The sequence below is a fragment of the Vitis vinifera genome, chromosome 19, assembly GCF_030704535.1.
Source record: "Vitis vinifera cultivar Pinot Noir 40024 chromosome 19, ASM3070453v1".
In the NCBI taxonomy this organism is placed as follows: Eukaryota; Viridiplantae; Streptophyta; class Magnoliopsida; order Vitales; family Vitaceae; genus Vitis; species Vitis vinifera.
The window spans coordinates 26,955,503-26,969,677 of NC_081823.1; the positions used below are offsets into that span (position 1 = coordinate 26,955,503).

Below are 14,175 nucleotides of genomic sequence, written 5' to 3' on the forward strand. Positions count from 1 at the left end.
CTGCTTTGGGACCTTTTCAGAACGAATTAAAGGGGAAGTGGGAAGTGGAGAAGTCAATGTTAGAGGTGGCAAAGAATGAAGCTGAAAAGAAATATGATGAGATTAACGAACAGGTGATTGCTCAAAATGCTGTGTCAATGTCTTGTGGTCTCTTGGATCCTGGTCACTCTATACATTTGTTTGTATTTTTTATCGGATTACATACTTGATGAGTACCATTAATTTTGTGTGCTTTTTTGATAAACAAAGTACAGATTGTGGCAAAGTGCGTTTTTGACATGATGACCATTAATTACATGGGTTTGGGAAGATCCAAGAGAGGCCTAGTATTGTGGCAAACTGCGTGTATTACTTTAATTTGGGTTGTGTGGCAGGAAAGAAATGTTAGGATATTTGAGGATAAGGCAAAGAATTCAGAGGTTCTATGGGCTACCATTTAGTTCCTTACTTCTTTTTGGGCTTCTTGCACCATGATTTTTAAGGGCATTCCCCTTAATGTGGTTCAACTAGATTGGCTAGCGGTGTGTAGCTCCAAGGGTGTGGACTAGTAAGGAGAGACTGCTTTCTGTAATTACCAAATAGCTTTTTGCTTTTGGTATTCATTATGTTTAGCTCTCTTTTGTGGGAGGATTCCTCATCCTTCTTTTGTACTTCTTAAATCCTTTTTCAATATAATTCATTGTTGTTTCCTATAAAAATAAAAAAAATAAAAAAAAAGATTGTCCTTAGTTGTTATCCTTCAAACAATATAGAAACTTTTGCTACTAGTTTGAATATTTATTAGGAAAATGCTATGCATTTTACCTCATGTTGATGAGACAAGTGGTGATTGGTGGTGCATAGAGGATACCAGGATGAGATAAATGCATTTTTTTCTTTTTACCTTTTATACCACCAATATTCCTTGCCACACCAACAGGTGGGGTGATAAAAGTGGTGGTGCAAGTAATGTTTTCATTGCTATTATATGAATAAATTTTGTCGGTACTATCAGTAAATATTTCAATATGCTCATATTAAGTACACTCTCCTGCACTGATACATGAACTTTACAGCATAGGCTCACTTTCTTGTTTGGGTTTGTAAAGGTCCTGACAGATTAGGTTTGTTTGTATACTATATTTTGGATCTACCCAGTGTTTTGATCAAACTAAATATATTAGTGTTGCTTTTGATTTATCCGCAAAATATGTGCTATTGTGGTATTCGTTACTGCATTGTTTTCATCTGGTCCTCCATCTACCCTCTTCAGAACAAGATCCTACATAGTCGGCTAGAGGCTTTGCACATCAAATTGGCTGAAAAGGACCGCAGATCTGTTGGAATATCCTCGAGTAGTGGTTTGGATCCACTTGGTGATGCTGGATTACAGAATGTGATTAATTATCTACGTCGCTCGAAGGAAATAGTAAGTATCTTTCTCTTTGCTCTCAATTGCTTTACTTTTTATTTTTTGTAATATATTTAGTCCTATGCACTCCATCCTTTTCATGCTATGAGCTGCTCTGATGTTCATTTACTTAAAACAGGCAGAAACAGAGATCTCTTTGTTGAAACAGGAAAAGTTGCGATTACAATCCCAAGTAGGTTATCTATTTTCAATTATTGTTGGCTTCCTTTCTGTTGTGTTTTTCATTACTAGTTTCTAATGTAGCTATAGGCATATATTGGCTCTTGCTATAGTTATGTCCCTATCAAAATATTGTCTGACTCTCAGCATGGAGTGTGGATGATTTTTGTTCATGTTCACTGCATGTATCCTGTTCTGTTTAAATGGTTATCGTCTGCACCCTATGTTTAAATAAGTATATCTTATTGTGTTTTATTGGGTGGCTTTTATTGGATGATGTTCAAAAGATACTGTACCATGTAAATTATTGAGCTTTGTTTTTTTCTTTTTCCTTTTGTTGTTTGCATATCACATGGATGTTTTATACTACAATATCATTTGCTGACGATGTTGCTAATATTTGACCATTATTTTGTTTTATTGAATTGTTGTCTTCTCATTACAAAAATAAAGTATCATGATGCATGTAAGTTAGTTATACATGGTGCAGATATGTTCTATTGTCTGGCTCCATCTTCACCTTGGTTAAATCTTGTGCTAATATCTATATTTGCAAGGTCTGTGGTAAATTTACTTTAGTTATCAGTAGTTGCTCTGATGTATAGCCTCCTTTGAATTCCATGTAGCTTGAGAGTGCTTTAAAGGCAACAGAGACAGCCCAAGCATCACTTCATGCTGAGCGTGCAAATTCAAGAACATTGTTGTTCACAGAAGAAGAGATCAAATCCCTACAACTTCAGGTTAAGTTCTATTTCTGCTAGAAGTGCTGAACTTTGGGAATTATAAGGCCCCGCTTGAACTGACTTTTTGGAGGCAAAAAGCAGTCCTTTAAGGCCAACAACAGCTTGTACTTCTTTTTGGATGATTTTAGTAAAACTGCTTTTGGCTTCTAATAGAGCTGACAAAGGATGCAAGGACAAGATTGCTTCCCATGGAAGTCATTTTTTTAGCCAAAGTTTTTAAAGGCGTTCTTTGAGAGCGCCTCAACGTGCTTCAGGGTGAGGTGGCTGCCAAATGCATTGAGGCATAAGAAAAAAAACGTAAACCCTAAAATGTGTATGCCTTGGGAGTTAATGCGTGGCTGAGGCGCGCCTCAAGTGCGCTTTTCACACCTTCTAGGTGAGGCGTAAGCCTCAACAGAGTTACTGAAGTGCCCAGAAAAAAATAATTGAATAGAAATAGATCAAGAAAGAGAGGGACAAGAAGATCCTCATTGTTTCAGTCTGCTTTTTCTCTCATCGGGGTTGCAACTTTTCTGTTTCTCGGGTTGCAGATTTTCTCTTTGCTTTTCTCACATTTCTCTGGTTTCTCCACTCATCTCTCTTGTTTTCTTTCTCTGTTCTGTTTCTCCCCCCCTTCATCTCTCTTGTTTCTTTGTTTAATGTCTTTTTTTTTTCTTTTATTTGTGTGGAAAAAGTCAAACCGCCCTTTTAATGCATCTAAAATTCTAAATCATTATTTCCTATTTACTATTTTGAATGGTTGAATTTCCATTTTTTTTCCCTTTTTTATGATTAAATTTATTGAAAGAATATTTTTTCCATTCCATTAAATCATTATAAAATTTATACGAATATTATAATAAAAATAGAAATACAGGTCACTTATTTTATTAATTATTATTATTTTATTTTCTTATTTTATAGTAAATTTTTTTCTATATTCAATTTTATGATTTAATTATTATTTTTATCAAATAAAAGTAATTATGTACTGCAATTCTGATTATTTTTTAATTTACATTATGGAATTATTAATATGGTTTTTTATGAAAAATGAATTTATTATGAAATTTATTATTGATTTAATTTAATTTTATAGATTTAAAATTATTTTAAATATTTATTAAATATGAAAATTAGAGTCCTAAAAGGCTTACGCCTTGCCTCATGAGACTAAAACACTTTACCTTATACTTTCGTCTTTAAAAACTGTTTTTTAGCTTATGAGGGAAGTTATTTTTGTTTAAAATTTATATAACACTAAGATTATCCTTTTGAGGTAATGACTTAAGCTTCAGCAGTGGCTTCTGCTTTTGCTTGAGGCAGAAGTCAAAAGCTATGCTAAGTGAACCCTAATATTATCATCTTTGTTATTATTATTTTACACTTTTTTCATGAAAAATTATTTCTCTTTTGCTTATTCATCTTATCTTCTGTGTCTCGTGCTTAGGACTCATTGTAATGCAAGGTGGTCTTCTTCAAACCTCCTATATAATTTCACATTTCTGCTTAAAGCTTTGTATTCTAGAGTTTCTTCCCATGGTAAATAATTAGCTATTTTCATAAAACATTTTTTCAGGTTAGAGAAATGAACTTGCTTCGGGAAAGCAACATGCAAATCAGAGAGGAGAACAAGCATAATTTTGAGGAGTGCCAGGTGTGCCTGCGAGGAAATCTATAAATTTAAGATGATCTGTAGTTTTCAAGTTAACTAGTTGCTTACAATTTTGTGCTTTTGATTTGGGTTTGCTCATAGAAATTACGTGAAGTAGCTCAAAAAGCTAGGATTGAGACTGAGAATTTGGAGGTTCTACTGAGGGAGAGTCAAACTGAAGTGGAAACTTGTAAGAAAGAAATTGAAATGCAAAGGACGGAAAAAGATCAATTGGAAAAGAGGGTTGGTGAGGTATTATTTCTTGTTTGCACTGATTTTTACCTGATGTTTTTTCTTTTTAGTCAATGATCTAATTTCTACTACTCCTTGAAGTTGCTTGAGCAGTCCAAAAATATTGATGTGGAAGATTATGAGCGCATGAAACATGATTTTCATCAGATGCAGGTAACCTAAATATATGCATTGTCTTTTAATTAACTGTGTTTGGTAGATTGATGATTCTTTTTTCATATCCTTGACTTGAATGCCTTCTTATCACTGAGGCACCTTAGCAGTCATTGCATGTGTAGTATTTGCCACAAGTCTAGCAAGTTATAAGTTGTAGGAAGCAGATAAAGTAGATCAAATGCTTAAACAATCATTTACATATAATTTTTTGGAATGGGCTAGGGTGCGTATCGGAGTTGGTTCATTGTCCATGTTGGACTTTATTGACTGGCTGAGCATATGGATGGGGTTTGTTTCTTGTGTACCCCTCCACTTGGTATGGCCTTGTGGTGCCTTTGTGTACACTGTATTACTTCAGTGCACTCTTTTATTTGGTATTATTAATACAATAGATGTTTACCTATAAAAAATAAATAAATAAATAAATAATTTTCCTCATCCAAAAGCGGCTCATAATGTTCTCATAAAAAAAATAAAAATAAAAAAAGAAGAAGAAGGGCTCATAATGAGCTCTTTATGTTTTTTACACCAGACTGAATATACAATCAGAATTTCCTTGTACTTATTAGTTAATATTTATTCTTGTGTTTATTCCTTTTAACACTTCCTACAATGTCCCTGGTAGATACCATTATTGTATTGAAATTTAGCCTTCAATATCTTCTATATTGGCTTAAGATTTGGCATCAGGATTAAGACCTCTTTGACAATTGCTTAATCTTTTGCAAAAGTGAAAAATACTTCATTTTCTCCTCATGAAATAATTGGTTTTTGGCAATGAAAAAAGCAGCATGTCATAAGTAATTTTCTAGAACACCCTATGGATGGCAGAAACTGAACGCACATCATCTTAGTATGGGAAATTGCAATAAGAAATCCCATTCTTTGGTGGTAGAGTTTACTCCGTGGATGGATAGGGATGTGGAAGGTCAATTGTGGAAACTGCATTGCAGTCTAGTTTGAATCTGTCCCAATTCAAGCCCATATCAAATTTGGGCAGGCTTTAGTGATGTCTAATGATAGTTAAACTTGGCATTGAGTTGAAACATCACAAACCAACCTTGAATCAATAGTGAATCATATTATATTTTATGTTCTATTTATGATTGGCTAAAGAAGCATTTGTAAGTTAATTTCGCACATGACCCAACCCTCCCAAGTTGCATTTGTAGTGTAGAAAGGTAGGATAGGTTTTTTTGGTGAAGAGAAAGTAGTAATAGGTTTTTTTGATGAAATCCTTTTATTCTCAGAGACCATTTGTGTGGAAGATTGACATGGTTGAGAAGGAGACAATTCTTGAACTGGCTAACCATATCCACAAGAAAGTGAAAGATGTTCATCAAGTTGCTATATGATATATCATATTGGTTTTTCAGGTGAAATTGTTTTATTTTCCGAGACCATTTTGTGTGGAAGATTGAACCGGCTAACCATAACCACTAGAAATTGAAGGATGCTCATTGAGTTACTGTATGATATATCATATTTGACAATTTTCTACATCTTCCTAGTAACTCTCCACTACATTTGAGGCTAGATAGATGAGAACCATGCCTTTTCTTTATATGTTAGCAGTGCATAGTGAAAAAGACTGAAAGTTCTCACTACAATATAGAGCCATTGCATTAGCGCATAACTTTTAAGAGTTCCATCATAGTTGGTGATTTTGTGATGCATGCTTCTTATATTAAACATTGAATTGAATGTTGAAACTATCAATATGACAACTTTTAAAAGCCAAATTTAATATTTATTATCTAATTACATGCTGAGCTGCTTTTCCTTTTGTGACAATTTCACATATCTTAGTTTTATGTTTTTTTTTTCCCACAAGATAAATCTAAGAGAGAAGGATGCTCAAATAGAGGAAATGAAGAGACATGTATCTGAGAAGCAGGATAGAATCTCAAAGTTGGAACAAGACATTGCGAACAGCAGGTTGGAACTAAGTGAGAGGGAGAACAAGATAAATGATATTTTGCAAGCTGAGGTATCCCACTATACTCTCTTCTAGAATAGACTAGATGCAGACTGCTGCTTATGGCTATGTTTATTATATCGTCTGTACATATCACATGAATATGGTTAATTTGCAGGCCAATATGAAAGCAGAGTTAGAGAAGCAAAAGAAGGTGACAGCTCAATTAAAGGTTGTTAAGTTGTCCATATATTCTTACAAACTAAACATTGTTCCAGTGCTATGATTTTTTCCCTAGACTAATCCTGATTGCTTAAATCTAAGCTGTGCCTAAGTTGCATATGTCTTGCATTTTCTTATCCCTTCTACAATATTTAATCGGCAACCTAACATTCTATTTCATTCTACAGAAGAGGTTGGAGGCCTTGTCAAGGGAAAAGGAGGAACTGAGCAAAGAGAATCAAGCTCTTTCCAAACAGTTGGAGGATTACAAACAAGGTACTAAATTTTTCTCAAGTTGAAAAATTAGTGGCATTATGTGGCTACGAGGTTTGCCATCTCATTCTTCAATTGTGAATCATAGGGAAAAGGTCCATTGGGGATGTTTCAGGTGAACAGGCCATGAAAGAGAAGGAGAAGGAGAAGGAAAAAGATTCCAGGCTACAGGTTCATACAGCAATAAACTGTCTTTCAACCTTTGGTTCTCCTCATTTGTTCACTTTTCATGCTAATATAATGTTGTCCAGACTCTGGAGAAAGCTCTCGAGAGGCAGAGGGAGGAGTATAGGAAGGAGAGGGATGACCATCGAATGGAGAAAGCAAAGCGCCTGAAGACTGAGAAGACAATCGTGGATTCTATTAAGAATGTTAATCAGGTGAGTTTGATGTTCATCGCTGATCAAATATCTATCTATTTTGAAACAAGCTATTGACTTGGTCATGGAAGAACTGAATGTTAGTTCTTCTCATTTTAATTAAAGTTCCAACTTTTTGGATTCACATATTTCTGTCTGTCTTACAAATGGATTTCAGTCATTATTATGTTGTGCATAAATGCTAAAGAACCAGTATTATCTACAGTTTGCATGCGCAAAGTATTTGACAAGACAATTACTTCAGTGTAGGGTTACTTTACTGATTTAAAATAGTTAACTTGTACTCTTTTATGCATTTTAATGATCTCAGAATCTAAAAGCAGTTGCACATGCAAGAGTGTTTGCATATAGAATGCTGGATTTGTTTCCTACCAGTTCATTCTCTGTTTCAGTATATGTCATTTGGTCCTAGTTGCTGGATTAATGTTTCCTTTTCTCAACCTTAGGAGAAAGCAAAGCTGGTAGATGAACTTGAGAAACATAAGCTGGCTCTTAAGAGGGTCTCAGACGAACTCGAAAAACTCAAGCATGCCAAAGGCAATCTACCTGAGGTAAAAGTATTTTTTTTTTCCTTCTATTAATCAATAGAATGTTTTATCTTTTTGTCATATTCAGATGCTGAATCTTTATGATTAAAAGTCGCTAAACATGGATTGTTCTTCCTATTAAGCATTATGAGATCTGGTTGCAACTTCTGAACTGCAGTTTCAACAGTTCTGTTACTGTTCTTTTGCTTTTATATATTTGGTTTCAGGAATGTGGTTTTTGGGTTTCTCCTGCTTACTGAGATTAACTAATGTTTCATGGGAAACAACAATTGTGTGTCCCCCATCTTAATCCACATATTTCTTCAAGCGTTCCCCCATGATGCTAACTGGCAGTAGATTTGTTTCAGCTGTTGTTTGAGTTCTCTATTGGAATTGTGCGTACTGGTCTACATTATTTGTCTTCTCGGATTGAATGCAATGTAAATAATATTGGAGGTCATATGAAACTCTTTTTAAAGGAGGTTAAGAAAACTCCAATCACAAAGATTGATCCAACCTTTTAATGTGGTTTGGCAGTGACAGTGCAAACTGAAATGAGTTCTGTAGCATGGGTCATAAGTCTCACAGAACAAAACATAGTTACTGCCCATTCAAGAGGATTTCACTTATTCTTTGTTCAGCATCTGAAACTATGATTTCTTTCAGGGTACCTCAGTGGTTCAGCTTCTTTCTGGGCCTCTCTTGGATGATCTTGCTGCTGCCTATGCACTGACTGTAGAAAATTTTGAGAAGTTGGCACATTCAGTTTTTAGTGAGCTTGGAGCTCGTGCTCTGCCGCTAGATCCTTCTTCAACTGTTGATACTTCTTCTTCAGCAGCTACTACTGGTCCTTCTCTTTTCTTTTCTTCTCTTTCCCTTTTCCATCTTCCACTTCTAGAATTACTAGTTTCTTCTTTACCTGCTGTTCTTATTTAATCTTTTGAACATGTGATTGAGTACTTCTCCCTTTCCCTATGCAGGTTTAACAGCTCCTGCCCAACCTCCAAGTATCTTGACTCCAGTGGTTCCTGCAACCAGCTATTCACCAGCCAAAGCTGCCGAAGAAAGAGAGAAGAGATTGGCTATTCTTAAAACCAATGCTGAAACGCGTAAAACTGGAAGGAAGTTGGTTCGGCCTCGTCTTGTGAAAAGTGAGGAGCCCCAAGGTGATGTAGATATGGCTGAGATTGAGGGGCCTAACAATGGAGGGAAACCTGCACCTTCTCAGGACACAGAAACTCAAACTCTACCCCCAGTTCGCAAACGTTTAGCTTCTTCATCCACTTCTGATTTACAAGAAGATACTCAGATTCAAGGGGAGACTACCTCAGATGTGGCACCACCTGTGCTAAAGAGATCCAGAGGCTCAGATTCCCCACAAGAGGCTGCTGAAGGACAGGCTGCTGCTTCTTTGGAAAATCTTGAAACTCTTCGGGCCATCGAAGAATCTTTTGATGCCATTGCTGATTTACCTCAAGGCTCCAATGAGGAAGCCATCGATGTTGAGAAAGAAGAGGCAGAGATTTCTGAAGGACAAACTGAGGAGCCAAAGGAACCAGCACAAGTAGATGGCACGAGTGAAGTTGAATTGCCGAATGAGAGAGCCAGTGCTGTGGAAGAGGTTTTGGTTAAGCCAATTGAAAGAGAAGTGGTGTTTGATGATGGACCAAAGGATCAGGCTGAGCAAGACATTCAACCATCAATGATAGAATTGGGAAGTGAAAAGGAAGAGGGAGAGCTGGACCCAGATGTTACGGATATTGAGGGTGGTGGTGACATGTGTAATATAACAGGGGGCACAACAATAGGTGAGGGTCAGCCTGAGACTGTGGTAGTTCCTGTGACTTCACCAGCTGGGGGTGATGAGGAAGGTCTAGTCACTGCAGCAGTGGACATTGGTGATATTAATTCCCCTGAGATTCTAAATGATGAAAAAACAGCCGAAGGTGATGTAATGGAAGAGGTTGCTGAGGGTTCTGATAAGTCGAATGATGGTAATGAGCAGATAGCCGTGGAGACTGACCAAACTCCTGAAGCTGCTATGGGTTCTGAAAGTACTTCGACTAGTACTAGTACTGTTGTAGATGTTGGTGTTTCAAAACAAGGTAGCCCCACCGTACCAGCAGATCCAGAAGAGGTAAAACAGGCATTGCCTGTTGGTAGCAGCTCAACTACCATAAATTTACAGGAGAGGGCTAGACAGAGAGCAATGCTTAGACAGGCTGGAGTTCTTTCTCCTTCAGTTGGTAGAGGCCGTGGAAGGGCAATAACTCGTGGTCGAGGTGTGCGGGGTGGACGGGGACGTGCTGGACGTGGACAATCATCTGGTGATCAAGGTTAAGCTTGAAAGTTGGTATGCAACCGTTTACACTAGCCTTGCCCTTTTCTCCTTGTGGAGGTTTTTTTTAGCTCTTCATGAACATATTGCTTTTGAGTTATCACATAGGTATTGGATTTAGACCCTTGAGGGAGCATTTTGACTATCACTGTTAATATACATTGATGGATGAATAATGCACTCCATATCCTTGGAAAATTTTTGTCCTCTCCTCTATTAGTTATGATAGGCATTAGGGATGATACTTTAACTGTCCCTTTAAAAAAGGGAGAATTGTGCTTTCGACCCGATTGGGCCTTGAAATTGACCTTCAATCCATGTAAGTGACATAATTGATAGGAAAGAATATGAAATTTTAAGAAACAAAAATATCCATGAAGATGACACATCAAATTTTTTAAAAAGCTGATTGGTGTTGCACACATGACAATGACATGGAAAAGACCCTAATTTTTTATTTGATTAAATAGAAGGAAATGTTATTTACAAAATATCTTTTAATCTTTTTATTTTTTGACAAAAACTAATTTCTATTTGAATTTGAAAATATTTGTAAAAAAAATTATGTTTTAAAAAAAAAACTCTCAAGTTTATTTAGAAAAGTGTTACTATTTTTTTTTTTTTTTTAAGTTATCACCGTTTTATCCCAATAAAATATTTTAAATTAATTAATAAAAAAATTAGGAGAAAAAAAAGTTCAAATTTATTAAAGAAAAAATGTGATCCAATTGACTAGTGAGAACAAAAACTCAAGTAATGATTAAGATGATTCCAAGCCAATGGGATTGACATGACCTGCAAGTAGTTGCCTTGCCTAATAGCCAATGCTTGATCAGAGAAGAGAGACTATTCTACTGACTATAGACCAGTGACGAGTGGCCATCAGGGATCGACGAGGCAAGACAAGGTGTTAGAATAGACAGGCACATCACAAGCCATCTTACTTAATATTTTCGAAATTGGAAGAGGCAATGTCAATTGACGAATACTCAAATACTCAATATCGGAATCAAGAAAGCAAGAAGGAAAGCGAACACTTTCTCCCAGTCAAAGCTAGAAATCCTGTCTCTTCTTGTGAAGAAAAATATTATATTGGATCAATAAAAGATATTTCGGGAAATATTGAAGTTTTATATCTTTCTTCTCAATTTTCATACTTCTGATGAGTCTTGGGCTTAAATGGACAGGTTTTATGGACTTAAAGGCCAATTTTTTTGCCCACTCACGTCCAAAGCATAATTTTCTATTTTAAAAAACAATTAATTTTGTTTTTAAAAATAGAAAATTGTTTTTAAAAATTCATAAGAGTGTTTCATTGTTGTTCTTTGTTTTTAGAGAATAAATAAAAGTTTTTTTACACAATTTTCTATTTTAAAAAATGATTTCTTTTGTTTTTAAAAATAGAAAATTATTTTTAAAAATTCATAAGACTGTTTCATTGTTGTTGTTTGTTTTTAGAGAATAAATAAAAGTTTTTTTTACACGTTTTTTGAAATAAAAGAAAAACATTAAAGAATTAAAAACAAAATCATAAAAAAGAAAATAAAATTGAATATGATATCAATTTTTTTTTCTCACTACAAGATTCAATACCATGATATTCCTTTAAACTCCATGTATTTTTATGAATTTTCTTTAACTTAATAAATTTTTTTCATTCATTGAATAAATTTTAAATCAAATCATATTTTATATGTAAAATTTATTAATTTTTAAAAATAATTTAAAACTTTAAAACCTATTTAGTTAGAATTAGAAAATTTTGGAACGCAATAATAATAGAAGGTTACAAACCCAATAACACTAGTTTAGAACTCAATAAACTAGTTTCTTCTTGGTATATAATCATATTTTTACAAATTTTTTTATCAGGTAAATAAACTTTGAATCAATAAGATTAATGTATTGGATTTATTGATGAATCTAATAATTTTTAAAAATAATTTGAAACTCAAATAGTGATTCAATTAATACTATAAATTTATGAACAAAAATTGCTCTAGAATGACTATTGTTTTTTCTTTTCTTTTTTCAACATAAAATCATATATTTTTTTTTCAATAAGCAAATAAATTGGGCGTGTTGGATTCATTAATAAGTTTAGTAATTTCTAAAATTAATTTGAAACTTGAATAATGATCTAATTAATACTAGAAATTTATGAACAAAAATTGGTTTAAAATAACTTTAATGTTTCTCTTATACATAAAACCATAGATTTTTTTTTTTTTTCACTCTTAATGCATTGAATTCATTAATATCCAATTAATATTAGAAATTTATGGACAAAAATTATTTTAGGAGAACTTCCTCTACATAGATTTCAATTTTTTTTTTCACTATGCAAATATAATTCAATCAAATTAAACAAGAGTTAATATGTTGGATTCATTAATGAGTCTAATAATTTTTAAAAATAATTTGAAAATCAAATAGTAAACTCAGTAATACAAAAAATTTATGAAAAAAAAAATAGTTCATAATGAATTTTTTTTTTTACATAACTATATATATATATATATATATATATATATATATATATATATATTTATAAATCTTCTCACTAAAGAAATGAATGTCAAATTGGGTAACACTTTTTATTGAATTTATTAAAAAAATATATAATCATTATAAAAATAATAATAATAAGATATATTTTAAATCATGGTTTTGTTGTCTTTCTTATATATACAGTTATATTTTTTAATTTTTATATTAGGTAAATATATTCTAAATTAAGTAAGATATAATTATTAATTTAAATTTTTTAATGAATCTTTTAATTTTAAGTATAATTTAAAATGAAAAAATCGATCCAATTAATAGCATAACTTGGAGTTATGGTACAGAGATTCAGCAATTCGATGCTAGTTTTGCGATAGATTTGTGCTTATCAAGTCAGAAAAATTGAGGAAGGTAGCATTTTTTTCTGGTTGGTTGAGCCATAAAAGGTTTGAATGGGTGCTGGCTCAAGGTTTTCAGAGCCCTTTGGTGTCCACCTGGAGAAAATTCTTGGCTGTATCTAAGTTGTTTGATGGGTTTACAGTATGTTATTAGAATTGCATTTATTTATTTATAGTTGTTCAGATTATTCAGCAACATATAAAATTCATCAGTTCTCTTTAAGCTCCTTATTTTTCCATAAAAAATATTCTGGTTTTTGTAGGATATTCGTAATTGAGTACTAAATATGCACATATAATGAAAAATTTAACTCATTCTATGTTTATAAAATTTAAAATTTATTTTTCACTCACTTTAAATAAAATATTATAAATAATTATTATTTTTAAATCATTATTGTTATTCATTTTTAATAAAGGCATTAATTATGTTTTTATAAAGATTTTAATATCCATAATTTTTTAGCATATGCTAAAATAATATTTTTTTATAAAAATATAATTTATGATTTTATTATAATATTATTATTCATGTTTTACTAAATTATAAAACTAATTTCATTTTTAATAAGATTTGAATTATGTTTAATTAAAATTACAATGTTTTTCTAAAATCTAAATAGAAAAATTATTTTTAAAAACTTGTCAAACGTCCTTATTTTTACAAAATTTTTATTCTCCAATTTAAAAACAATTTTTAAGATGTAGCATAGAAAACATGGTCAAACAACCCTAAATCATTGGAAAATAATATTGGTAAACATACATACATACATACATACATATCCGAGAGAGATTTATCATTTGGAGATATGATGATGAATGGCTCTTCTTTCAATCTCAAATTCACCATTTGTTGTGAATTAACTTAAGTCTTAAAGATGCAAAGTTTAAAGACTTCAGAAATGAAGAAATAAATTAAAAATACTTAATCCTATTAAGCATATTTGGACTTAAGTTAAATTTAGATTTTAAGACCATCAAGGTATTTATATGGAAATTGGGCAATGAAATGGAAAGGAGGAGGAAGTAGAAATAAAGTTGAAGAGATGGATTGATTCCCTTTGTTTGCTTCTGGATTCCTTTTTCTAAATTTTATTGGCATGTGAATCATTTTCTTTTCTTCACCTCCAAGAAGAAGAGACCACCCAACACCACACATGCACATGCACATGCACATGCTTCCACCATTTACTTTTTCAAGTCGAAGCATACAAACATTTTAGTGTTTACAATATGATACAGTTAGTACACCAATAC

The 14,175-nt window shown here is 32.9% G+C and overlaps 1 protein-coding gene across 2 annotated transcripts in view; it reads left to right on the top strand.

The window, feature by feature from the left end:
• Positions 1-10,210, top strand: part of LOC100251875 (nuclear-pore anchor) — a 73,573-nt gene extending 63,363 nt beyond the window's left edge. The window contains exons 34-48 of one of the 2 annotated variants that reach the window (XM_010646780.3): positions 21-113; positions 1,253-1,408; positions 1,530-1,583; positions 2,197-2,310; positions 3,872-3,949; positions 4,049-4,198; positions 4,280-4,351; positions 6,189-6,344; positions 6,451-6,504; positions 6,683-6,770; positions 6,856-6,938; positions 7,019-7,147; positions 7,594-7,698; positions 8,341-8,521; positions 8,655-10,210. In XM_010646780.3, coding sequence (XP_010645082.1) covers positions 21-113; positions 1,253-1,408; positions 1,530-1,583; positions 2,197-2,310; positions 3,872-3,949; positions 4,049-4,198; positions 4,280-4,351; positions 6,189-6,344; positions 6,451-6,504; positions 6,683-6,770; positions 6,856-6,938; positions 7,019-7,147; positions 7,594-7,698; positions 8,341-8,521; positions 8,655-10,015 — 2,874 coding nt within the window. In that variant the 3' untranslated portion in view covers positions 10,016-10,210. The remainder of the gene's footprint in view (positions 1-20; positions 114-1,252; positions 1,409-1,529; positions 1,584-2,196; positions 2,311-3,871; positions 3,950-4,048; positions 4,199-4,279; positions 4,352-6,188; positions 6,345-6,450; positions 6,505-6,682; positions 6,771-6,855; positions 6,939-7,018; positions 7,148-7,593; positions 7,699-8,340; positions 8,522-8,654) is intronic. The other variant, XM_010646781.3, reaches the window with a different exon arrangement.
• Positions 10,211-14,175: the final 3,965 nt, after the last annotated feature.